General features: G+C 41.6%; 2 protein-coding genes across 5 annotated transcripts in view; one reads left to right on the plus strand and one right to left on the minus strand.

The window, feature by feature from the left end:
- The window catches only part of OTC (ornithine transcarbamylase), a 30,328-nt gene extending 16,762 nt beyond the window's left edge, over window positions 1-13,566 (minus strand). The window contains exons 1-4 of the mRNA XM_026104119.2: window positions 13,461-13,566; window positions 9,317-9,455; window positions 8,655-8,736; window positions 2,234-2,321 (exon numbers count right to left, since the gene is read on the minus strand). Coding sequence (XP_025959904.1) covers window positions 2,234-2,321; window positions 8,655-8,736; window positions 9,317-9,455; window positions 13,461-13,537 — 386 coding nt within the window. The 5' untranslated portion in view covers window positions 13,538-13,566. The remainder of the gene's footprint in view (window positions 1-2,233; window positions 2,322-8,654; window positions 8,737-9,316; window positions 9,456-13,460) is intronic.
- A 3,144-nt stretch (window positions 13,567-16,710) lies between these two features.
- RPGR (retinitis pigmentosa GTPase regulator) overlaps window positions 16,711-24,284 on the plus strand; it is a 67,430-nt gene continuing 59,856 nt past the window's right edge. For 2 of the 4 annotated variants that reach the window (XM_064497662.1, XM_064497665.1), the window contains exons 1-2: window positions 16,711-16,935; window positions 19,130-19,255. In XM_064497662.1, the coding sequence (XP_064353732.1) occupies window positions 16,905-16,935; window positions 19,130-19,255 (157 nt within the window). In that variant the 5' untranslated portion in view covers window positions 16,711-16,904. The remainder of the gene's footprint in view (window positions 16,936-19,129; window positions 19,256-24,284) is intronic. The other 2 variants (XM_064497675.1, XM_026104110.2) reach the window with 2 other exon arrangements.

Below are 24,284 nucleotides of genomic sequence, written 5' to 3' on the forward strand. Positions count from 1 at the left end.
TGACTGCCTGGACCAGCTTCAGCCCGGCCCTGTTTCTGTGGCAGTGCCCAATGCCTGAGGCTGGGGCTGCCCCTGGCTGCCCTGCTCCTTTACAGGGCTGTGGGACAGGCCCAGCTGGTGAGCCCCTGCCCTGCCAGAAGCCACCAGTCTCGTGGTGCCCCAACACATTGCCCTAAAATCTCTCACCATTTGTTCTTCCCTTCACATCCACAAATGCCACAGTGAAATTTCACATTGTCCCTGGTAAATCCTACCTTCCTTTGGCTTCACCAGTCACCTTTGGCAGCACTGCAATCCTTCTACATCATTTTGCCTTGGAGCCTGAAGTCACTCCTTCCCAACTGGGACAACTCTGCACTTTCTCCTTCATTTCCCACTGCTCTGATGTGTCCAGTCCCTCCTCAAATTCAGTTCCTTTTAGCCTGTGCAAATAGCTGATCTTCATCTTTCCACCCTGGCACACCAGTATTCCTGCCCACCATGCAGTTCCCATCTCCCAGCCCAGTCTCCCATTTCCCTACTGTGGCTCCCCCTGCACCACAGGAAGACACTTGGAGATTAATACCTATTTACATCAATGTGGGGCATTTACCTCTAATACGATACAGTAAGCTATACATGTTTGAAAATGCTCCATCTCTCATGCCAATAGAGTTGTAGCAGGTAAGCATGTGCTCTGAAGATTTCGAACGGCACACTTTGATGCAACTACAGCTGTCCTGCTTAACCTGGGGCAATGTCCCATGCTGTACAAAGAATTTCCTTTGAGGGGATGCACTTGTATCCCATGGCAGTGTTTGAGTTCTGCTGAGCTGGCCATGTGGACGCAGTGGCCTAACATACACCAGACTTGACTGTTAACTCTCAAGTTAGTCTGGTAGACCCATGAGTTCCCATGACTTTTTGAATCTTATAAACTTCAACTTGTAGTTACTAAAGCAAGCCAGTGGGACACACTTTTGCTGAAACATCTGATTCTGGTATTGACAATGTTATGCATCTAGCAGGGAGTGAGACCTAGGTATTTTCAAGGCTCAAGAGACTGAAATTTTGGCTTGCTACCATTAACATACTTATGTCCTCCACTTCAGCAGTTAAAGGCAGGAAAGGAAAATTTAAAATGTTTGAATGGTGTTTTTCTTACATTTTCTTTGGATATCAGCACAGAGAGAATAGCAACACAGTTTTCAATCTCACTTGCTAAAGACCATGAAATCTGTAGTGGTCAGCAGAGGGTATGGATCCTGAGTTGGCCAGCTGCATATTTTGAATTAAGTTTGACAAGCTTTACACTGCATGTCTTTCACCAAAACAAAAAGGACCTCTCAGACACTGCTAACCTTCCAAAAGCTAAGCCTGACTGAGTTAAACTCAGGCCTAGAAAGAGTCACAATACATCTTCAATATATGGAGGACTATGAAAAACATCAAGAGCATCTGCAAGAAATAATCTCCATTGCCTCACGTTCTGCCTGCTTTCTGCAACACTGCGGGAAATGCTCTAGAGAAAGGCCTTCAGCTCCATTCTTCCCTTCTATGGCAATGGGGATAGGCTGCTAGCTACCCATTCCTGTGTGCACAAGGGGATGGGTGTGAACAAAGCTTTCCAGGGGTGCTGGCAAGAGAAGGAAACATTAGCTCAGCAGTCCTGACAGTGGGTAGTGCAGTGGAGGAGGGCACATGGAATCAGGAACCTGCTGCAAAATGTTGGCCTTGTTTGGTGTTGGTGAAAGAGAGAGACCACAGTGGCTTTCAGTGCCACCCTATCACTCCAGGCAGGCTAAGGCCCATCAACAGCTGGCATATCTGGGATAAATAAACCATCTGCTTTTGATTTCCAGTCAGCTGTACTTCTAGTTCCACCAGAAGCAACAGAACCAGAATGTTCTAGTCTTGTTTGAGTTATGTGCCGTCATCAGTGGAGCTATATAACTGAGATTTGTAAAACATTTCTGTTTGTGTGAGTTGTCACCCTCACTGACACTCCATAAACCCAGATTTGATAAATATATCTCCTGTTGTGAGATGTTTTGGAGAACTAGAATGGATGGAATGACAGTGTTTTGAACTACAGATTCTGTGAGCTGATCTGCAAATATTTAAGAAATTTGGAGGGCCTCCTGACTTTTCTAGGAAAGAAAAAACTAGCTTCTAAAATTATGCAAGAATGGTTTCAGCCTGATTGAATACTTCCTTGTACATCTATCAATCAGGCAAATGACATCTTACCAACCTTGCTGTGTCTGTGAGACTCTCATTAGAGCCCAGGTGTATATCCTGTGTTGTAAGGAAGCAAGAATGTCCTCCAAGGAGAGCAAATCCTGCAATGAGGACAAATAAAAGAGAAATTAAACACCAGAACATCATATTTACAACCAAGTTTCAAAATCTCTCTCACATAAAAGATATTTCCCGCAACAAAAGTAAAGCTCAGCAGGGCATGCAAATGTTTCATATACTTGAAGTCAGACTCCACAAAACACAAATAAATGCATTCTAGCATAAAAACATCCAAGTATGATATCTTGATAAAATCCTTATGCATCAGTTCTGATCCCTTTTCAGAGGAACACTCATTCAGGCTGCAAGCCCACATATTGCCAAAGGCATAGTAATCTATGGCTTCATGTTAAGAGCTAGGTAATCCATTCATCATGCTGAATTTCTGCAGTATCAACTTCAAGGCGCTTGGCATCACAGAACTAGGAAGGTCCCTCTGAGTCATTAGGTTTAATTCCACGTCATTGGAAGAAGCTATGGGAAAGGCCTGCAAGTATCTCCACTCACCTAGAAAACCTTAGGCTTCCTCATGCCCTATAACAAATTTAAGAGTTTGGCCATAGTTGATGAAGTGCCTTAAAAATTACAGTGTGATAGAGAAGGAAAGATTGCAGGCACTGCCAGTATCCCTCTGCCCTACAATAGTAAGGAATTTACAAGGTGAGCCAAAGAACTGGATTAGGCCCAAAGAATGAAATCCATTCCTGCACAGGAAATCAAGGAAAGAGCTGAGCACCATTAATGAATATAAAACACTTTTTGGATCTTAAAAGGAGCCTGGACAGTCATTTGGATAAAGGTAAATTTCTCCCTAAGGGCAAATCTCCAGGTTCTGTCCTGCCTCGTTTCCATCACACCACCACTAAAAAGCTGCCATAAGCAACAAGCTGACCCAAACAGGGAGGAAAACAGCTTTTTGTCACCAACATACAAGTCTCCGTGCTTCTGCCTCCCTGCCCTGAGTCTCCAGTAAGGTGGCCACATATTGGGCCTCGGGGGTTTTGACTTAGAAACTGCCACAAACAGTTTAGCAGAGCTGTTGCACAGGACACCAGGTCTTATAATTGGGGAAGTACAAAATGGAGGACTTGAACTGGGCTTTAGGTAGCCTTCTAGGGCACTTTCTGTGCATTAGTGAAGATTTTCCACATGAAAACAATTCCCTTCTAGTAGTTAAATGGTCAGGAAGATATTTCCCTGTCTCTGATTTCCACGGTGAAAGAAATTTGTAGAGAACCCTGATGTGGACAGAGCAATCTTGTCAAGACAACAACATGCAGAGGAGTGAGCCTCTATAGTAGAGATGACAAAAATCCAGAAGGAAGCCCATATTATTTTGATTGCTGTGAAGAGAAAAGCTGCATACAGCACAGAAGAGTTGAGACCCCTCTTCTTTAGAAAAGTGTGATCTCTTGAAGGCACTAACAAATTCTGTGCCCGTACACACACACAAAAAAAAAAAAAGGAAAAAAAAAAGTTAAAAGCTGCTTGGGCTGGTTCTAGCCATTAGATGGCACTGCAAACATCGCTAGGACTGCAGCTTCAACGGGGTGTTAAGTTGATCCCGCAGCTACTACTCTTTAAAGATGATTGAACCAGGAATGAACACTAGAACTTTTCATAGATGAAACCAAGGAACTCAGGTCAGGCCCCAGGCCAGGGCAAGAGAGCGATCCAGCCCTTCATGCTGCTCTGTCAGCACACCACAACCAGACCTCCAACACAGAGCAGCCCTTATTAAAGTCCATCCCGTGCAGACGGCAGGGCTGAGATGAGGTCTGCCACTTCAGATTGATTCAGACAGTCCCTAGATTTTAAAACCAAATGGATAAAAAATAACATCAGAAAATCACTGCCTTTTGAATGCCCCAATTTCCCTTAACATCAGATTAAAAATAATGTTGCTCCAGACCCCACCTGAAGGTCCAATCTCTCCCCTGTCCAGCCTGTATATATTCACTTTACTGAATGGGCCTGATTTTACTTTCCCTTTGTCATCATTAAAGGTTGCCTCAATTTGCAATGATTAGAGTCAGACCCAGCAAGTTTTTAAGAATGAAGTGTTACTAATTCTGTTATTATTATTTATCATTATAAAAACATTCACTATAAATTTCCTGGTTGCACTGCCCTCCTTTCTTGTTTTTTCAGAAGCCTTTTTGTATTAAGGCAGGAAATTTTTTTAGGTTTCCCCAGATACTTTCACCTCCTCTCTGCAGCACAGACACAAACACTGTATTTATAAGAATGTGTATGTGAACTGTTGCCTGGACGTTACAGCCCATCTATTCGAGATGATAGGTTTTTAAGTCAAGACCTCAAGGATGAAAAGTCATCCATGGTAACTTCTCAGGTTTTCTGCAGTTATTTTTCAAAGTCACATATGATTATGTCAGTGATTTATATCAACAAGTTCCACACAATACAGCAGTTATGCACTTCAGGCTTCTAAATGAATACACTTTGGTAGATCCGTCACATCCCAGGCTCCCATGGACATGTCCTGTTTTTCTATAAATGATGCCCAGGTAGGAAAAGAGGAATCAGACCATTTATTTAGAATTGTCAGACATCAGGCAACCCAGTGAGAGCTACCACCTGGAGCCCATGTACACAGCAGAGTCCTATTGCTCAGGACTTTCTGCTCATGAACCAGCCATCTGTGCAGGGCCCAAGAACGTATTTCCATCCAAAACTTTCCACCTGGAAATACAGAAGCTCTGTATTCTAGCTTTGGATATAGCTGCAAAGAAAGAGCCTGTGCTTTAATTAGCATCCAGAATACTAGCAGAAGAACTTCCTGAAGATACGCAAGCACCAATTCAGCAATTAACAAGCACAGATTTGAGTGCTGTGGTGAATGGGAAGATCTAATCCTCTTCATTGTCGCAAGGTGGTCATATCTAAAGCGAATTGTTAACTGCTGATATTTATTTTTGTTGCATCATCTGCAGCAAACATGCCTCAGGCTGTGGCACAGTCTTGAGCTGACTTATGCAAACTCTTTTATTAAGGACATGAGTTCTGATAGTTATACAGACAAGTGGTGAGATCTCCATGCCAGTCTGTCCCTGTCATGTTGGGTAAAGGGGCCAAAGTGAATCCTCTAGTTCACATGCTGGATACACAGCTATGGGATTGCCTCTCTGTCACCAGGAGACATACACACCCATCTTCTCAAGCTCAAAGAAGGATCCCTTTTTTTTTTTTTTTCACATTGCAAGACATCTGGATTTGGATTTGCTAGCTTACTCACTGCCTACCAAGACTTACAATCTGGAAAGTTGTTCTCTGCCTAGACTGATAACAAAGAATCCTTTAGACAGCAATTACAGGAACAGTTCTCAAGCAGAAGACCAAACCCTAATGGTATTTTTTTAAAGCTACCTGTCTAAGCGGATAGTAAGATAACAGAGACCTCTTGCCCCCTTTGAAATGTAGCCAAGCTACATAATACTAGCCATTCTAACTAAATAACATTTTCCATTTCCTGCCATGTACTACCATCACCAGTCCATTCGACTATACGAAGTGATATAACTATTATTGTCACTGTAAGTAGTAGTCTTCAGACACGGACTTCATTTTCCTCTCATTCCAGTGTGAGCTGGGAGTAATACCACTAAAGGCAGTGGCAGTATACCTCTATAAAGGTATCAGAAGCTGGGTCTCTAGTACACAACGAAAGAAGGTATACAGAGCTTTTCTGCCTGCATTATTTCCTCTCCATTTCTACTTTGTGACATATTGTCTGCATTCAGCATCTCTGAAATGATTGGATTTATTTCTAATTTTCTCACTGAAAAGTAACTGCAGCTATGTACTTTAAGAGTATCAGGGAAAATCAGCATATTTTACATCAAAGCTATAACAAAAACAGGGCATTCACCTTTATGCCATGCCTGAGGATGTTTATTTTATGAGTAATATATGACCATGTGGAATACCTTTGTTTTCAAAAATTATGCAAGATTTTATACAGAATGGGTTTGGGATTATGACTGCAAACAGATGACATATTTCCCAGTATAATAGCACAGATGACACATTTTCTAATATAATAGTCAGTGATAGCAATAAATTTATCAGGCTCAGCAAAACTGGATTTATTTTGCCAATATGCTATGGAAGTTATTTGTAGTTCTTCATTGAACTTCTAAAACTATTACTAGTCTTAAAAAATGTAAAAATAATATGAATTTCAGAAATATTCATTAGGACAAGATTATATTTGTTCAAAAGACTCAGGCATCAAAGAATATATATATACCATATATATATATATATATATATATATATATATATATAAAAAATACCACAAGGATCAGTACATTATTCAATACAGTTCCAATGTCATCAGAATAACATAATTTAGAGACACAATATGTTAGAAAAGACACAAATGTCAACTGTTATTTTTACAATGCATCACAAATTAATGTTTATCTATCTTTCAAGTATGGAGCTCTTTAGAGGCATAGGGACAACAGGACTTTTGAAAAGACCTTCACAGTGTTAATATATAGCAGTAATCTCCTAGACACTGCACAGAGCAGATTTTGTAACCAATGCTTTCCTAGATTCTACTTCTTTTTAATGAAACACATTGATTTTCATCTAATTGTTCCTGAGAGTTGCAAAGTTTATTCATATCAATCTGATCACCAGAGCTTTGTCCCACAAGTGACCTTTCCCAAGATCTTGAGAGTACAGCTCTTGGGAAATGCTATTTGAGATGATTCGTGCATTTTATAAATAAACATTTCAATCTTTCACTGGACATTAGAAAATTGGTATGAAACTAGTTTATTTAGCTAAAAGGAACATGTGTGACCCCACATTTGCTTTGAGTTAGAAATTCCAAGGGAGAAGTCATGTATCTTAAAAAGCAGCTGAAATGCATAGAATTTCCATGGCCTGAAAAAAATTTGAGTCTGCCTTCGGAGAAAGGTTTTAGGCTTAAGGGACTTAAGACCAATTAACTGAAGGTGTGAAGTTAATGCATATAAGTTAAACTGCATTAAAGTCCCTTGTGGAAGCTCTTACTCAGAAATAAATGGTCTTTTTTCACTGGAGCTTAATCCTTGGATGAATTTATGTGCATTAACTCCCAGCCTTAAGCTAATTCATTTGAACTTTCCTGAGCTTCTCCCTTCCATAAGCCTTCAAAAGTCAGGGACTAAATAATGCTTCCCTCAGAATATACACGCAAGAAGGATAAACAGGTTCAGGGAATTCAGGATTCCCTGCCAATGTACCAGGATGGCAGACAGTTATAAACTGGCCTAAAAACCCCAGAGTTCAAAGGTGGGCTGGTTTCACAGGGAGGGAAGTCAAGATAAAAACCCATACATAAGTCTTGCTTATCTGGAGGATACAAGTCTATCAGGCAGGATCAACGAGCAAAGCACTATGCCAGAGGACATGAAGGCAAACTCAGAATTGGTTGCAGATGACCAATTTGCATCTTCCTCCCATTATTTTTACATTCTGGCTACCTTATAAAGAAATGTGAATACTCAATGTTTCCTGTTCCTTCTCTGGGAAGAAGTCAGCCTAAGGGATATTGGGTCAATTTAAATGTGAGAAGGGCAAGGTTCTCCTTCCCTGATGAGTAAAAATGTACCCATAAGACAGTCACCAACCTGTAGGGGTTCCTGGGGTGTGAAGTTAGAACATATAGCAACAAAATACAGGGACAATATTGCTAACACAAGCACATGAATGATTTATTTCAGTGGTCCCATTGACTTCAGAGCAACTATCTTGTAAATAAAGATGTGCTTGTGTTTCAGTGCTTGCAGGACTGTATCCTGAAAGAATAATGTTTCAGGGCCTGATCTTATTATAGGCAGGCTAATACCCTGGAGTCTCCATCAAGTTATCTTCCCCTGTAGGTAATCATGTTAAGTTTCTTTTTTCCCTAATCTACATCAAGGCATTACTGTGATTCCCAGTCTAAACACATCCTCTGGAATATGACAAGAGTAATGCATAATACATTAGAAAGATATTTATTAGCGCTTGCTCGGGATTAAATTTGAAATGCTTACTAAAATGTGTGTTAGGAGGGTGTGCATCTTGCCAATATGACTGGGAGCTTACATCAGAAACACTTACTTCTGCCTGTTGTTTTATTTCTATTTTATCTCATTTTGGAATGATCTTGGGGAATTTCAGTGATCAAAGGGATGTGCCTGCAATATTAATAGGTGGGGTGAAACACAGTTAGCTACCATTCTTTTTCTAGTTATGCTTTTCAACTTTAGACTTCTGAGTAGAAAATCCCAAATACAAAATTATGTAGTGTTTTTCAGTACATACATATTCACAGGAGAGAGTTTCAAATAAATCTGACCATTGCTCCGACCTACCTGTTTCTGTGGATAATCTTGTTCTTGTGCTTCTCTTCTCAAAAATCATGGCTAAAGATTTTCCTTGCATCAAAGGCAAATACTGGAAAACAGGAATTGAAGGCATTTCAGTTTTATAGTCATTAGACATTTTCCAGTGTGAAATACTTCTTTCACATTTTAATCCACCATTAGTATAATTATAAATTTATCATAGTTCTGTTCTTCTGTCCTTCGAATAAGTTATTAGCAATGGGGAAGGTTAGACAGAAAGAACTAATCTGGGGCCAAAGGCAACTGCATTTGGGGGCTTGATTTGAACTAGCATTAAGGAGAACTCATACTAATTTTCTCCCCATATAGGACAGGGAACTGTCTTCTAGTTCCTACACCATTTAGTGCTGCATGTACACCATGTGTAGATGAATGGAGCTAGCCAATAACAATTAGCTATACAAAGCTGTGTGATCTTTTCATTGGCAAAGTCGTCTGAAGTATCTGAAGAACAACTCTGAACATTTTACAGGAAGGTTCTTTGATTTGTGGTACATGATTTACGGTATTTAAGGGGTTAAGTGATGATGTTTAGCACAAGCCAGCTGAATTGTTGATTCCCAATATCTTTCATAACAACCTTTATTTTCACCCTCTGAGTGACCTAAATGACAGTTAAAGCATTTTACCTCTCCTTTGCGCTTTATTCTTTGTTTCAAATCTGAGGCCATCCATAGCAAATACTTGAGTTCATCTGCTGTGTAATTCTGTAGAGTGAGGAGGTCACGGCCTTTCAGGCGAACATTCATTTGAGCTGGTTGCCCACACCTGCATCAAAAAAAGCAACAAAAATATGCTTTTGGTCATTTGGCAATAAATTGTACTCATGCTAAAGCCAATAAGCAAGCAGCGGAAATCTGTCTCATTTGACTCCCCTCATCTGACCTGGCTGGATAAACTTGATGGCCTGTGTTAATTAGTTTGAATAACTTTTACTGTTTCACGGAGACAACATGCCACAATTTACTCTGTTGATCACCACAGTAACAGCCTCTCAAATTGTATCATAATCAGTGCATTGGATATAGTTTCTTATGCCGTCTGATATGTGTATGACTTGACTGTGTGCTGTCTAATCAAATAAACCTAAATGCATAAAGCCATTTTGATGACTTATGACTAGACTGTATATCTGCTCTTTAGGGCACAAAATATGGGGAACTGATCTTGGTGCTCTTTCTCCCCCTTGCATGCTTTGTGGATAGATAGGACACTTGCCACATTCCACCCTCGTGCATATAAAAGACGGCATTTCTATAAATGTTTACGAAATCTCTTGATTATATATGGCACTTGGGAATAAAATAACCAAATTTAAAAATAACAGAATAGCCATATGCCCTGGCCCTTCTCCTGTCACACAAAAAAATATTCAGAGTGTGTGCAATGTATTTATTCAGTGTGTGCACAGTGCATCCAGCCAGATTTACAAATCTGAAAAGCTAGTTTTAGAATCAAGTGAAATTGAATGTTGATAATCACTCACAGAAGTTACACAGTAACATTTTTGTTAGCTTAGATGACATGTCTTAATGAAACAGCGGAGATCAAGCCCATATTTCTGCAGGCTTAAGGCTAGTAATGGAGAGTGACGGTTCAGCCCCTTCTCTGGCACTGCTTCTACAGCCCCCTTTAACCTAACACAGCTTGCACTGTACTCTTGCTAAAGTTTGGATGAGTACAAGCTAAACATACCTTCTTAATTAAAGGCAGCAATTTTAAACTGATCTGGTGTAGTGGAAATCAAAGAAAAACAAACAAATTGGCTGAGTGCAACTACTGGTCTTTTATTTCCAAGCAGGCTCCTCTTCACCTCATCTTTGAAGTCAGGCTCAGTTATAACACTTGCCAATTGTCAAGTGTTTGAGCCCGTTGCCAGAAAAACTCAGGAAAAAAGTAGTAATTTCTGTTCATGCTTCAAGTCAATTCCGATGAATCAAAGCCCAGCCAGTACATAGGCCTATGGTGGCTTCTAAAATTTTAGCATTTTATCAGTTAAAGCTGGAAGAATAGGCTCAAACTGAAATTGAAAGTGGAAGACCACAGCTCTTAAAGTAATGGCACACATTATCACTGTCCGTTTGACATCCCAGCACAAATTCCATGACTTTTCAAAACAAGTAGCAGAAGTTTTCCTTTACTTGAAAACATTTAAAGGCTGTGCATTTTCCATCTAGATACCTTAAAAGTGCTATAGCTGCACATTATACCACTTCCACTATGAAGACTTTTTTCATAGTGAAAATGCTTATGTATAACCACAGAAACATGGACAAGGTTTGAAGAAGTAGTACATGAAATGCAGATGCCCTGGAGATACTCCTGGAAGTCAGTATATGCTGTCACATATGAGGGCAATGTGCTCCAGAGGTTTTGCAGAATACCATAGGATTCACCGCTAAGCTAAGCACAGAGCACTACAAAGATTCCCATCAATTTGCACAATCAGCATCCAGTCTCTGCACAGGGCCTGAACTGCGGGAGGGCTGGACCTGTCTGCAGCACTAAGCAGACAAAAGAATGGATTTCTTGCTTTCAAAGTTTAGAGAAATTTTGCGTATGTATTTTCTTACGATGTCTCTGAAATGTGATTCTTAGGTAAAATACAGTCTAAATGTTATATATGACTTCAGTAATAAACACTTGTCAGTAACACTTAGAGTAATAATGTACATTTCCAAGCCGTAAAGACTGACACCATCACAATCTTTAATGAGATAACGTTACATATTTTGCTGTAACTGTTATAATTCTGTCTCCATGTCTGTCTCCAAACTAAGGTAAACAACCTAGAAAAAGTTAGAAAGCACCCATATGACCCATTCCAGAAACTGAAGTGACAGCAAAATACAGGGCTAGCAAGATGATTCCCTGCACTTCTATATTCAATACCCACAGAGAGGAATATACCTGGCATTTGAAGAAAGTTCGGTCATTCATACGTGCCAAGCAGCTTCCACCACAGAATGAAAAATATCCCACCAAGGCAAAGTATTGAAATCAAGCCTTGAAAACTCAGGCTTACAAGGGATTTGCTCTAACTTCAGTGGGTATATTCTGAAGGAAATGTAGTTTCATAATTGTGTGTTCTCATTTTTCCCCTCCAGAACATAAAGGAATTTGCTATTTTGTCTAGTTTTGGGAACAAAAAATACTCACTTGTACTGTTCTCATCTATGCAATGGCTTGCTGCTTGGTCACTCTGCTGTCCTTCAGTGAATTGTTTCTAATCCTCAGCACTGCTCTTTGAGTTTCTAATTGCAGCCTATGATTACTTCAAGGCAGTTACAGAGACTGCCACTCTGAACCTCCCAAAGACCAATTTCTGTTCATGAGCTCTTGTTTTACTATTTAGCTCTACTGAGAGGTGAATTGAGAAGCGTCCATCTCTGTAACTTCTGCACTGGTAGATAAAATAGCACTAAAATAGGCTACCCAGAGAGGATTTGGAATCACCATCCCTGGAGGTTTTCAAGACTTGGTAAGTAAATCCATAACTGCCCTGATCTGCTCTTGTCATGCTACAACCAGAAAGTTGGACTAGAGATCCTTCCTGTCAACATTTCTGTGCTCCCATGATGACTCTGTTTTATTGCTATGACCTTCAGAAATGTGTTCCCCTCCCTATTGTCCCCATCTTCTGAAATAGAGACAGCGGTGGACAAATAAATTCCAGAGAAGGGGCATGAGATAACATACCAAAGTTAAAATGTAGCAGGCAGAATAGCAAGGTCAAACAGTTGGCTTATTCCCTGCTGAGCAGGGATAGCAATTACTTAGGATCATTAGCATAGCTTGCTAGATCTTGGGTTATCTTGCAGTATCGACCTTTGTGTGCTTAACTTGTTATGTTCACAGACAGTGATGATAGCTTATGGTAATGATGTACAAAGTGTAAAAACAGAACCCTAAAAATAACATCCAGTTATTATATGGGCAGCCTAATAAATTCGCTGACTTAGCAGTTGCTTTCCACAATTGCTTTTCTATCATCTCTGCTAACCAGAGAAAGTTCCCACCAATTGCCAGCAGTGGAAACCCAAAATCCATAAAGAAAATATCACCCAGGCTTCAGGACCACTTTAAAGCTGTAGCAACTGAATTGCATAACTTGGAAAACATTTGTTTTCCAGTTGATGTAAATGTGGAACTAAGTCTTTAATTTTAACTCTATTCTTGAGATGTGACAAGCATTAGAAGTGGCTCACTGAAACATTGTGATAGGTATGTTTCTGAAGCCACAGGGAATGGGAAAATCTATGCCACTGAAGAAAGAATCCAAAGTCAGGTTTTCAGGTCTACATGGTTAATTTTGAACTTCATCACACACTGCTCTTCCTGCATGCATCAAGCATGTATACAAACAAATGAATGCTGAAGCTGAGATTCACCTTGCAGCTTTGAGGAGGGAATCTTCCCCCCATACTGGTCAAAATACTTGTGTAAACACATTAGATTTTTCGACACTTTATTCAGATAGTTATTTATTGTTTACAAGTACCTGCAGTGTATGCTGAACTCAAGAAGAATTTTTTTCATGTGCTGCTAAACCCCATGGAAAGAATTAACAAGATTTCACAAACATTAAAAGGAAAATCCTCCAGTCTCACAAGGTTTCAGAGCTTGCTGCCTCAGAAGGCAAAGGGGGACTAAACACCCTAAAACAAGCCTTTATCTGAAACACTTACTTGTTCACAGAATTCAATTGCTTTCATCTCCAGGTTTCTGATTAAATGTCAGTGAATGCCAGAGAAATCTAAAGGATAAGCTTACCAAAAATGTCGCACCAGATGCTTGCTGTTCTTTGATAAATTTGTAATACTGAAGAAGTTCCTCAAATGAAAAAGCATCTTCCTTTCGCATTAGATTTCTCTTAGTCCTGCAAATAAAGTCAAGAGAAACAAAGTCGTAAGAGGCAGAGAATGAGTTGTGCTGCTGTGCAAACAATGGTAGTATGAAGAACAGACAACCTTATCTTTGATTTTTCCAGTCAGGGCCGGACCTGGTGAGGGCTGAAACTGAATCTTTTACTTGGTCAAATTCTATAGATAAAGATTTTTCACAGGGTCCATTGCACAACTCACAGTTTGTGCATTTCTATGTGGGACCATTTTATTACAGCTGTGTCAACATCATTTTTTAGCAATTTCATGCTTGTTAAGTACTTGTACAGGAGCATGCCCTAGCAGAAAAAGGCAAGAGAAGAATGGGGAATGACCATACTAAAAACGAATTTTTTTGTTGACCTTTTTTTGGAATAAGCTTTAAATTGTGCTATGGTTGCATTAAACAGCACTCAGTGAGGCCCAGTAACTTTAAGTATTATGACCTGCATAACCCTTTATGTTAAAGCTCTCTGTACATTTGGATGTTGGTCAATTCCTAAATAATGATGAGATTTCATTTAAAATTTTTATCTTCAGATATTTCTGTCAAGTAAGACTTTATGCTGCATGTGCAATAGGTGCTTTTGAAATATGGCCATGAGTTTCTCATTTCTTCATCTGTGAAAAAAAAAAGTACTTCTTTAATTCAGAGTGATGGCATCAGGCAAAAAATATTTTCTCAAAGATGGTGATATGTTTATATTCTAGTGAGAGGATCATATAATTAAGCCATATATAAGAAATTAAAGACTGACTGCCCAAGCGGGAGAGCCTGCATTGGGGAAGTCCTGCACGGCGACGGCTAGTTGCTTGGATTTGTTCAGGCAACCCAAGGACAAACTGAGGAGTTTAGAAAAAATAATGATTGAGGTGTTTGGAAAAAACAGCAGCTGCAAGGGGAGATGTCAGACTGGAAAAAAAAATACAGAAATGAGCATGAAGGGAGCGAAAGAGCCAGACGCCTGGACGCATGGAGGAAAGCCCAGGGGAGGGTTTCCCTCCTGGCTGCACTTTCCTCCCAAATGCTGCACCCAGCACTCAAGCCCCTGCGCCGAGGACAGCACTTGTGCAGCAAGTGATGCCCAGGAGGGGAGATGATGAGCCAGGTGAAAGGAGCAGGAGGTTTTGGCCCCCAGTGCCGTACCTCAGGCTTGGGCGATGCCGTCTCCAGCCATGGTGCCCCATGGGTGAGCAGAGGTGAGCGGGAGGCAGGCAGGCGAGCAGAGAGGGAGGCAGCAGGGTGTGAGCCCTTGCTGCGAGGCTGCCCGCAGCCCAGGGACTGCCCAGCCACAGGGTCTCACCCGGTCCTGTCCGTGCACCCACGGGCTCCTGCCAAGCAAGAGGGAGCACGAGGCGCTGAGAACTGGGCATAGGCCGGGTGCTGCTCACCTCTTTCTCTTGGGACAGCAGCAGCAGCTCCCACTGCTCAACTCTGGAGCCACTGCCTGTCCCTGCAGCTGTCCACTGGGCTGCCAGGGCTGTCGGGCATGGGGAAGAGGCGTTGCCAGCTCCGTTGGGTCACTCGCTGCTGAGGTGAGCTGGGCTGGGAGACGTCCCAGAGGGAGGGGGCAAGGCGGTGGCTGGAGGGGACAGTCTTGATGAAGCGCAGGAAGACCCTTTGGCAGCAGCTTCTGAGTGCAGCCTTTTACCCAAGGCCTCCTTCCTCCCCACAGGGAGGGCTTGACCCACAACACCTCCCTTTCTCCAGGGGAAGCAGCACTGGGGAGTGGAGGGGTAAGACAAGCAGGCAGAGGAGACGGAGGCAGCAGCCCATAGCTCTGCATAGCACAGCATCTGCAACGCCTCCGCTCCCCGCAGGGGCAGGGGCAGGGGCAGGGGCAGGGGCAAGAGGTGTGCGCCTAGGAGTCCCCAGCTCTCCAAAAGGAGGACAAGCAGTCCCCACGCCCCTTCCCTGCCCAGCAAGTGGAAGTCATGGCTCCACTGCTAGCCAGGCTCCCAAGGAAATAGGCAGCAAAACCAGCCCAGAGCTGCCCCAAGAACCTGAGAAACCAGGGCAGGTCCAGCTAGAGGGATGCTAGCAAGTCCGAGAGAAGCCCAAGCGGCTCTTGAAGGTTCCAGAGCATTCTGGTGACTGAGGTAGGCAGTTTCCAAGACCCAAGGCCATAGCAAAGGCCAGAGCATGCAGCAGGAGGCAGCACAGGCATGGCTCACCTTGAGGAGTCCACGCCCTGAGCCGAGACCAGGAGGTAGGGGGTCGGCAAACATTTCCTCGAGAGGTTTTTAATAAAACTGTTTTCCCTTGAGAAGAAGCTCTCAGTGTGGCTTGTCTGTGCTAACAGTGCTCCAGGCAGGGCGGGCTACTGACTCAGACCCCTGAGGGAGGCACTTTTCAGGCTCAGCAGCAAGCCAAGAGCACTGCAGGTCACGGCTTTCCAAACGCGGGTCAGCTTGGGAGAGCCACCAAGCAGCAATCGTGGAGTTCTTCCTGAGGGGAGTGAGTAAGGGGAGGAGCAATGTACAGACTCTGGGCTTCAGCAGAGGGCCCGTGGCTTGTCCAGGGAAGAAGGCAACTTCCTCCAAGCCCAAGAACAGTCTGTCTGAATACTCAGAAAAACAAGCAGACATATGAGAGGCCTGGCTTGGCTAATCAGGGAAGTCATGCCAGACGTCCAATGCAAAAAAGCATCATGCAGGAGATGGAAGCAGGGACAGGCTACAAAGGAAAAATACAGAAACGTTGCCCAGGCATGTGCAGATGGTGTTGGGAAAGCAAAACTTAGCTGGGACTGAGACTTACAAGGGCCACCAAGGGCCACAGAAAGCGCTTCTCTTGCTCCATCGGTGTTAAATGGCAGAACAAGGAAGATGTGGGACTGCCACTGAATGGGGCCCGTGATTGAGGGACAAGGCACACAGTGCTCAGCACCGTCTCTGCCTTCACCCACAGCCTCTCTCCCAGGAGGCAGGGAACCCCTGCTTGGAGGCAGGGTTCGAGGAAGGGGGCAACCACCAGCCATGAGAGGACACCAAATGCGCCGAGCACACACCTCCTCCGCCAGCCTGCCGCTGGGAGGACCCCGCCTCCAACGGCCGCCGCCAGCCCCGCCCGCGGCGCGCGGCAGCGGAGCCCCGCCCCCTGCCCCCCCCCGCCCATGGGGCCCCGCCCCGCCGCCAGTCTCACCGCCCGCCGGCAGGGAACGCTGCAGCCGTCCGCCAAGCGGGGTCGCCCCCTCCCGGCCTGCGGGCGCTCGAGGCGGCCGGACGCTCTCTATGGCCGTTGCTAGTGGCAGGGGCTTTGTTTACTTCCGGCGGCGGAGCGGCGCGGCGCCGCCGTGGAGGGGGTTGGGGGCAGCGCCCGCCCGGAGTTGCCATGGCCGAGGAGGGGGAGCTGCCAGTGCCCGGTGAGTGGTGCCGGGGCCCGCGGGGACGGAGCTCCGGACCGCGGGCCTTTAGGTCCGCCGTGGCGGGGGGGGATGACACCTGGTGCGCCCGTTGCCCTTCAGCGGCCGCTGCCCGCCCCCCCCCCCCCGCCCCGGGGCGCGGGGACGTCACGCGGGGGCCCGACGGCCGTGGGGCCGCGCGGGCTCCCCTGAGGCCGTGGGTCTGGGTTCGCGTTTGCAGGCGTCTGAGGAAAAATCCCTGACGCGTTGTGTGGGGCTTACCCGCTGCCGCGAAAGGTTACACGGGGGTAACGTTGCTTTCTTTATCAGTTTTGCCTACTGGTACAATGTTAAGCAGGCAGCTTCTTCCGTTAAAAAAAAAAATAAAAAAAAGTGAGGTTTGGTCTGTGGTTTGACCTGTGGCAATCTGTAAAAATTCACCTGCTGCTGAGACATCAAACAACTCACTTATATTTTATGGATTTTAATTTTATAAGTTGCTAGGATTTGATTTCCTGATTGACAGCTTAGATTTCAGTTATGCAGTTAATGAGCTATAAAGTACATTTAACTGATGCAATATGAATTAAATTTTTTGCTTTTTTTGTATGCATTGAATTAAGAATATATGATTTTTCTCTGTGTTAATGTTTCTAAAAGAAAAAAGAAAAGAAACCAGACATCTCCACCATAACGTCAGTGCCAAAGAGATCACTGTAAGGATGATCAAATGGTATGCAGCATGGATGTTTTTCCAGCTGGAGATTAAAAAACAAAATAAAAATAATGTTTTTAGATAACTTCTATCAATATATCCATGATTGCAGGTTTATTTATATAAAAAGCTTGAATTCTTCTACACAAAATTGTGTTTTTAATAAAACAAAGAAAGTGACAGCTGTAGGCGGTAAACAAATCTATAGGTCTGCCAAACAGTATATAAAATAACAAGTCATTTGTAAGTATGGGAAAACTGTTGTGTTAAAGAACTGTAAAAATGAATATCAAATTTACAGGTAAAAAGAGAACTTTGGGTATTGGCTGTGGGTTGCAGACCATTGACATGAATGAAACATTTCAGTGTGTTTATTTTCAATATAAGCAATGTTACTATTACATTTGATCTTACAGAAGCAGCCTACTGTTACTCCTTATAGTCATTTTACTATAGCATATTTGTTATTTTCTGAAACATTGTACACTGTACTTGTTTTTATTTGCTAAAGAATGACTCAGTAGTTAAAGCATAAGGTTTGAAGTTTTAAAGTAGAATGTCTAATTTTGCTTTGCCACAGTGAACTTTTGAGTTCTATTATTTTCTTGTAGAATGAATATTTTCTATGTCAAGCCAAATGTTATGATCATAGTTCAATTTTTAAACTTTGAGGAAGTATTTTGAAGTGTTATGATGAAAAGTGTTCTCAAAATACTTGTGTTATTTTAAAAGGTGAATGAATAGTTAATGTTAGATTATTTAAAACAGTAGTGCTGACACTTGCTTTTGAAAGTGTGAAGAACTGAGAAAACTAGACAGATTACAAGGGTGGAAGGGCTGTCTGGGTTATATTTGGGGGTGGTTTTGTTCCAGTTTTTTAGATCATAGTCTCATGATCTAAGGCAGTTGTGGCAACCCATGTTTTTGAAGGCTAAGAGTTTTGATTTTAGGGGGCCCTTTTTAGAGCACATATATCTTTTCAGATGAGTGAGGAAGAGTGGTCAGTTTGGAGCCTGTCACCTCTTTACAGTGTGTGTGTGTCTCTCTAATCCAATTTGGAAAACCTGTTTGAATTCAAGTATAAACGTAAGTGAGAACTCTTTGTCTCGACCTGCTTTCAGGATGAGCTTTTTATTTTACTGTATGGGGGCAATTTCTCAGAGTTTTTTCTGTCTTTCATACATCTAGTAGTCTTTCTTAGATGACAGTGGTATAGTACATAAAGTAAATTATTGTATCCTTAGAAAACAATATACCTGAAACAATACCTAGTCTCTTAGGAAATTCGTGGAGGCTAGGAAGAAACTCGAGGACTAAAATGTGAGCCTGAAAATGACATCATCTTGGTGAAACAGCATAGAAGAAAACACTTCAGTCATTAAAAAAAAAATAGAAAAAAAGGAGGAACTAAAATGCGTAATTGGATAGGACATTACTATTTTAAAAGTATGAGGCAAAATTTACTTGCATTAAAATTGACATTGTCTTTTTATGTTTTAGAATCAGGTGCTGTTTTCACATTCGGAAAAAGCAAATTTGCAGAAAACATTCCTAGCAAGTTCTGGTTCAAAAATGACAAGCCTGTACACATATCATGTGGAGATGAACATACTGCTATTGTTACAGGTCAGTATTGGAAATGAAGTATATGATAAGAGGTTATGTATCTGGACACCTTGGAAAGTTATGATTCTCATTTGGATTTTGAGATAATATGAAAACAAGCTTAGGGGAGAGGAGAGGGAACTATTTTATAAGTGCTGTCAGGTCCCTCTGAAGTTAGTGGGAGGTGACCTAAGGATTTCACAAGATATGTTCAGGGACGCTCATGAGTGAATCTGTAAGAAGAACTGGAATGTATTATACTAGATTTAAAGTAAACATGGCATTGTTCAGTTTGAATACTTTATGTAAAACTGATGATGTCCAGCAGGCAATCTAAAATTGAGAGCTTTGTATCATGGAGGTAAACAGGATCTGTTGACAATAGTTAACAAGTTCACTGGGAACCTGCCTGGAACAGTATGTAGAATTGTATCTCAGAAATGAAATTTGGAATTATCAGTTAACTGTGAACTGAAAATAATAACCCTTGAAAGAGCAGATAAAAAACTTAGAAAATCCTACTAAAACCACAAGTAAATTGCAAAAACATTCCAAAAGCTCAGATGCAATGCACTGAGCAGTCTTTATTAATGTTCCCTTTCATTTCTTTGAAATGCTGGAAGCAATACTCATTGAAGAATTTGTTCTATTTAAAATTACATGAAAGAAACCGATCTGATGAACACATATTGAGAACTGGCTTCTGACAGATAATAGAAATTTCTTATTAAGAAAATCTTATGTGTATTTTCAGAATTTTTTATTGAAATATATTTATTCCTCATCCATGTCCCATGGTTTATCTGGGTCACTCATCATTAAATAATTTTTGTTGAGGGTTTCCTGCCATGTCCCCAAGCAAAGTTAAAGGTGCTGAATTTTTTAGAAGGAACAATTTCAAGCATGATAAAAGCAGAATATAGATTTTATGGACTGCAGAACATCTTGAGGTAAAACTATACAATCAATTTTTCAAGCCTAACTTCATAGAAGATGAATTATCCATGAATAGATTATATTTTGAACAAAACTTCACACTTCTTGGCACACATTTTATTAAATTGCCTTTTGCATAAAGTTTATCAGAATGTAACCTGGGGCACTGTGAAATTTTCTTTCTTTCTTTCTTTCTTTTTTTTTTTTTTTTTTAATATATCTTTCCATATACCAATACCCAATTTGGAAAAGCACTAGAATAATTCTAAGTTTAGACTGGTCAGTTTAAATCACCTCCTTGAATTCCCCCTGCACATGCCTATGCCAACCCTATTGCCTAACCAGCAACAATCTGCTAACCCGTGTCCCTGCAACAGTGCTCACATGGATCAAGCTTTTCAAGCTTGCCTAGGAGATCACAGTTGCATTCAGCATCCTTTCTCCTCTGTCTTTTCCCATTGAAACATCATGTTTCAAATATCTCTGTAGCTGGCCTTTGCTGTTGTAGTGTATAGATATGTCACCAAAGGAATTTCTAAATAAAAAGATCTTAATTATCTCAAAGCTTTGGAAGAGAAGGGACTGTAGAAGTGAGGGTACAAAATTGCTATGGTACCAAGAGGTTTTTTAGGACATTGTAAAATAGAGACAAAAGTGGGGGCAAAATGCTGATGCACACTGAACAATGGGAGAGAAACTGCAGCAGTCATATAAAAAGGCAAAGAAGGCCAAGGGAAAATCTCTGTCCCTCATCTGGCTTTCACACCTGTGCATGCACATGTGCACCACACACTTCTGCTGTTAGATGGAGTGGGATGATACACTGGAATTACAGCCTTCGGTGAATGCCATTGGTAACACTGGGACTAGAAGAACTCCCAAAGTGTGTGCTGATAATGAGTTTACCAAGAAAGGCACAGACCTCGTGGGGAACCAGGAGCTGCTTGAGATCCAGCTGAACCTAACCTGGAAGAGCCAATCAAACTCATTGAGGAAGGGAAAGTGTCTCAAGTAGGTGGGTGTTAACACATGCTTCACTTTATTTTCTGGCACGAAATTCCCCCATCCTTTTTTTTCATCCTGAGAGAGGTATTAGGACTTATGTATGTAGGGAAAAGTAGAAATACTACTAGACTTAAATCTGATAGAAATGTATCAGATTTATACTAAAATGTCTCAGTAATTATGAGCAATATAATCATGCAAACTGATTTAAAACATTCCTAAAAGCTTATTTTGGGCTGGAGAGACAGCTGCATCTAGCACTGAAAGTTGACTGAATGCAAATGAAGAAAATGCACAGGAACTAATATTCAGCATTCAAACAAAATATTCAGAAAATTTCAAATACTACTTTCATCACATCCAACACCAATATTTCTACATAGCTTTTAGGAAGAAAAGTGTAAAGTACATATAAAGCGCTCTGTGCTTTGGCTTTCTAGATCAGGAGTTAGAGTCCAAAATAAATTTTATTTACATACTGTGGTTGTACGTTCAAATAGAAAGAAGCAGTGCTGGTTTCTTTCTGACTTTGAGTTGGCTTGCTGAGCTAGTCAGGGTGACATTTCCTCCTCCACTTTTGGAGTTTTGGGTTGAATTTTTTATTTCCTTACTCAGATTTCTCTCTTCCTCTGGCATGGTCTTGATTAAAATGTTCAAGCAGGTATGTTTTTAAGCTGCCTCTTTAGATCTATCCTGAGCTGTCTGTCTTCCAGCATCACTTGTCTTATATTTAACAATATTTATTGCCTTACCCCTATATTTTGGCTCAAGAATACTGACAGTCCACTCCCTACATCTTTTATAGTTGCAGGCTTTGGAAAGCAACCACGTATATTCATCCAGTTGGGAGCTGGTCTGAAGTAAGTGTCCTTAAGTGTATTTTTAAGAATCTCTTTTCAATTCCTTTCTATTAATGTATTTTCTTTTCTGCAAACCTGTTAAAATTAACAGTTGTCTGTCTTATTCTTTATTGGCCTTGATTAGGGTATCGTAGGCATTTTGCCCACATTTCATCAGAGAGACAGACCCTATTATCAGAGAGACAGATCCTATTCATGAAGGGGAAGATGGTGATGACAGAAGATTCGTTTTCTAGATTCAGAGCTCTGGAGGGAATGGAAGTCCCCAGTGCAAGGGAGTAGAAGGAAAGAAAGAAGTCTTAAGTTAAAAAACAGAAGTGTGAAGAGGTGCATGAGATAGCACAACAGGATGTTATGCACATAATTTCAAATATTGTAAGGCATTAAATGTTCAACAGTTTGCACCAAAGAGACATTGCAGTCTCTCCAGGTCTTTGGACAGGAGTCCCTTCTATTCTTTCTGCCTACCAACAGGCCGTCAGAACATGGCACAGTATCTTTTGCACTCAGCGGCAAGGGAAAAATAAGGAGGATTGCTTCTACACATACCAAAGATCAACATAAGCATGTAGGAATCAACGTGCTGAGCTGTTTTTGTTTGTGTGGTGTTAAATGCCCTAAGCATTGCTGTTTTTATTGCTCCATAAAGCTTGTATTTGGGGAATATCATGACTTGTCTAACAAAACTGGTGTCATCCCCATTCTCATGAGATACACTTGATTTGTATGTGAATTTTAAGTGAACTGTTAACACAGTTTATTTACAAAATAGCACAAATAAATACAAAGGAATCATGGTGCCTGGTGTATTGTACTCTGCCCTAAAGTTTTGCCCAGGTCTAGCTTCTTGAAAGAATCTTGTAATCAGCCATATATATAAATACTCAAAGTCAGTACATAGTCTCCCTATTTTATGTCTCTCCCCTACCAGTATCATTTAAAGAGCAATGGAGAAAATATGTAAAACACCTTTAAACATCAGTGATAGGAATACTTGTCTACCTGCCATTTTCTTACCATGAAGCATGTTGAGTATCTAGTAACTTTTGCTCAGCTGGTGTTTCCTTGCTGCTATGTGAATGGCTCTACTATAGCTTCATGAACCAGAGGAGCATGTGATGGATGGATTTCCCAGGAATCACAGTTATGATAGCAGTCACCCATATGGGATATATGCTGGTTAGGAAACACTCTCTTCTTGAAGTCTCTCACAGAGTTCTCTGTCCCTTAAGATGTAAGCATCCTGTGGCTTCCCTAATTGCTCTAAATGTTGGTGAAATATCCACTGGTGATACACCAATATATACATGCTTTGGAGAAGTACCCCAGTATTGCATCAGGAGGAACATGGAGACTGGAGTTGGGAATATGCGTTTCTGTTGCCCCAACAGTCCTAGTAGTCTCTTGATATCCTGTTGTTTCCCTTCTGTTTCCCAGAGTAATTAATCTTATTCTGCTGTACCTGTCTTCTGCCAGCCATTCCAGATGGCAGCCGGCCATGCTGTGCATTTATCAGCACCAAAGAGGAAGCAGACAAGAGCAATCTAAGTTTGCGAGATTTCGAACTATGATCCTTGCCTATTCATCTGCTATTGAAGTAATTGTCACTTTAATGCAACTGTGGTGATGACTAGAGATAGCTCAGTATGCAATTACAAAAATAGCGCTTTTTGCATACAAAATTCTGTAGCATTTCCTGGCCAGCTAGGTTGAATCATGTGCCTGTTCCAAAACCCAGATGTGTTCCTTCATTACAGGCATCTGGTTTGGTTCCTTTGCAGTGCCTATTGGTTTGCATTCACTGTCTGAATTATCTGCTTCGCAATTTTCTTATTTTCTGTTACACTACTAAGTGTTGGAAGCCTGAAATTATAAAAGGCTGTCACTCAGCTGTTACATAATATAAAAAAATTCCTCTCATCTCTTTAGCCTCTTGAATTCTGAAGCAATGTCTGAATTAACAGACTGCTACAAGAAATATCAGATTATAAGATGAAAAGAATCACAGAATAGTCAAGTTTGGAAGGGACCTTGAAATCATCTGGTCCAACCCTCCTGCTCAAGCAGGATCAGCTAGAGCAGGTTGCTCAGGACTGTGTCCAGTTGGGTTTTGACTGTCCCCAAAGATGGAGACTCAAGAACCTCTTTGGGCAACCAGGTTTGATGTTCAACCACCCTAACAGTACAAAAGTATTTTCTTATGTTTGATGGAATTTCCTGTGTTTCAGTTTGTGTCCTTTGCCTCTTGT

Source organism: Dromaius novaehollandiae, chromosome 1 (assembly GCF_036370855.1).
Source record: "Dromaius novaehollandiae isolate bDroNov1 chromosome 1, bDroNov1.hap1, whole genome shotgun sequence".
Taxonomy (NCBI): Eukaryota; Metazoa; Chordata; class Aves; order Casuariiformes; family Dromaiidae; genus Dromaius; species Dromaius novaehollandiae.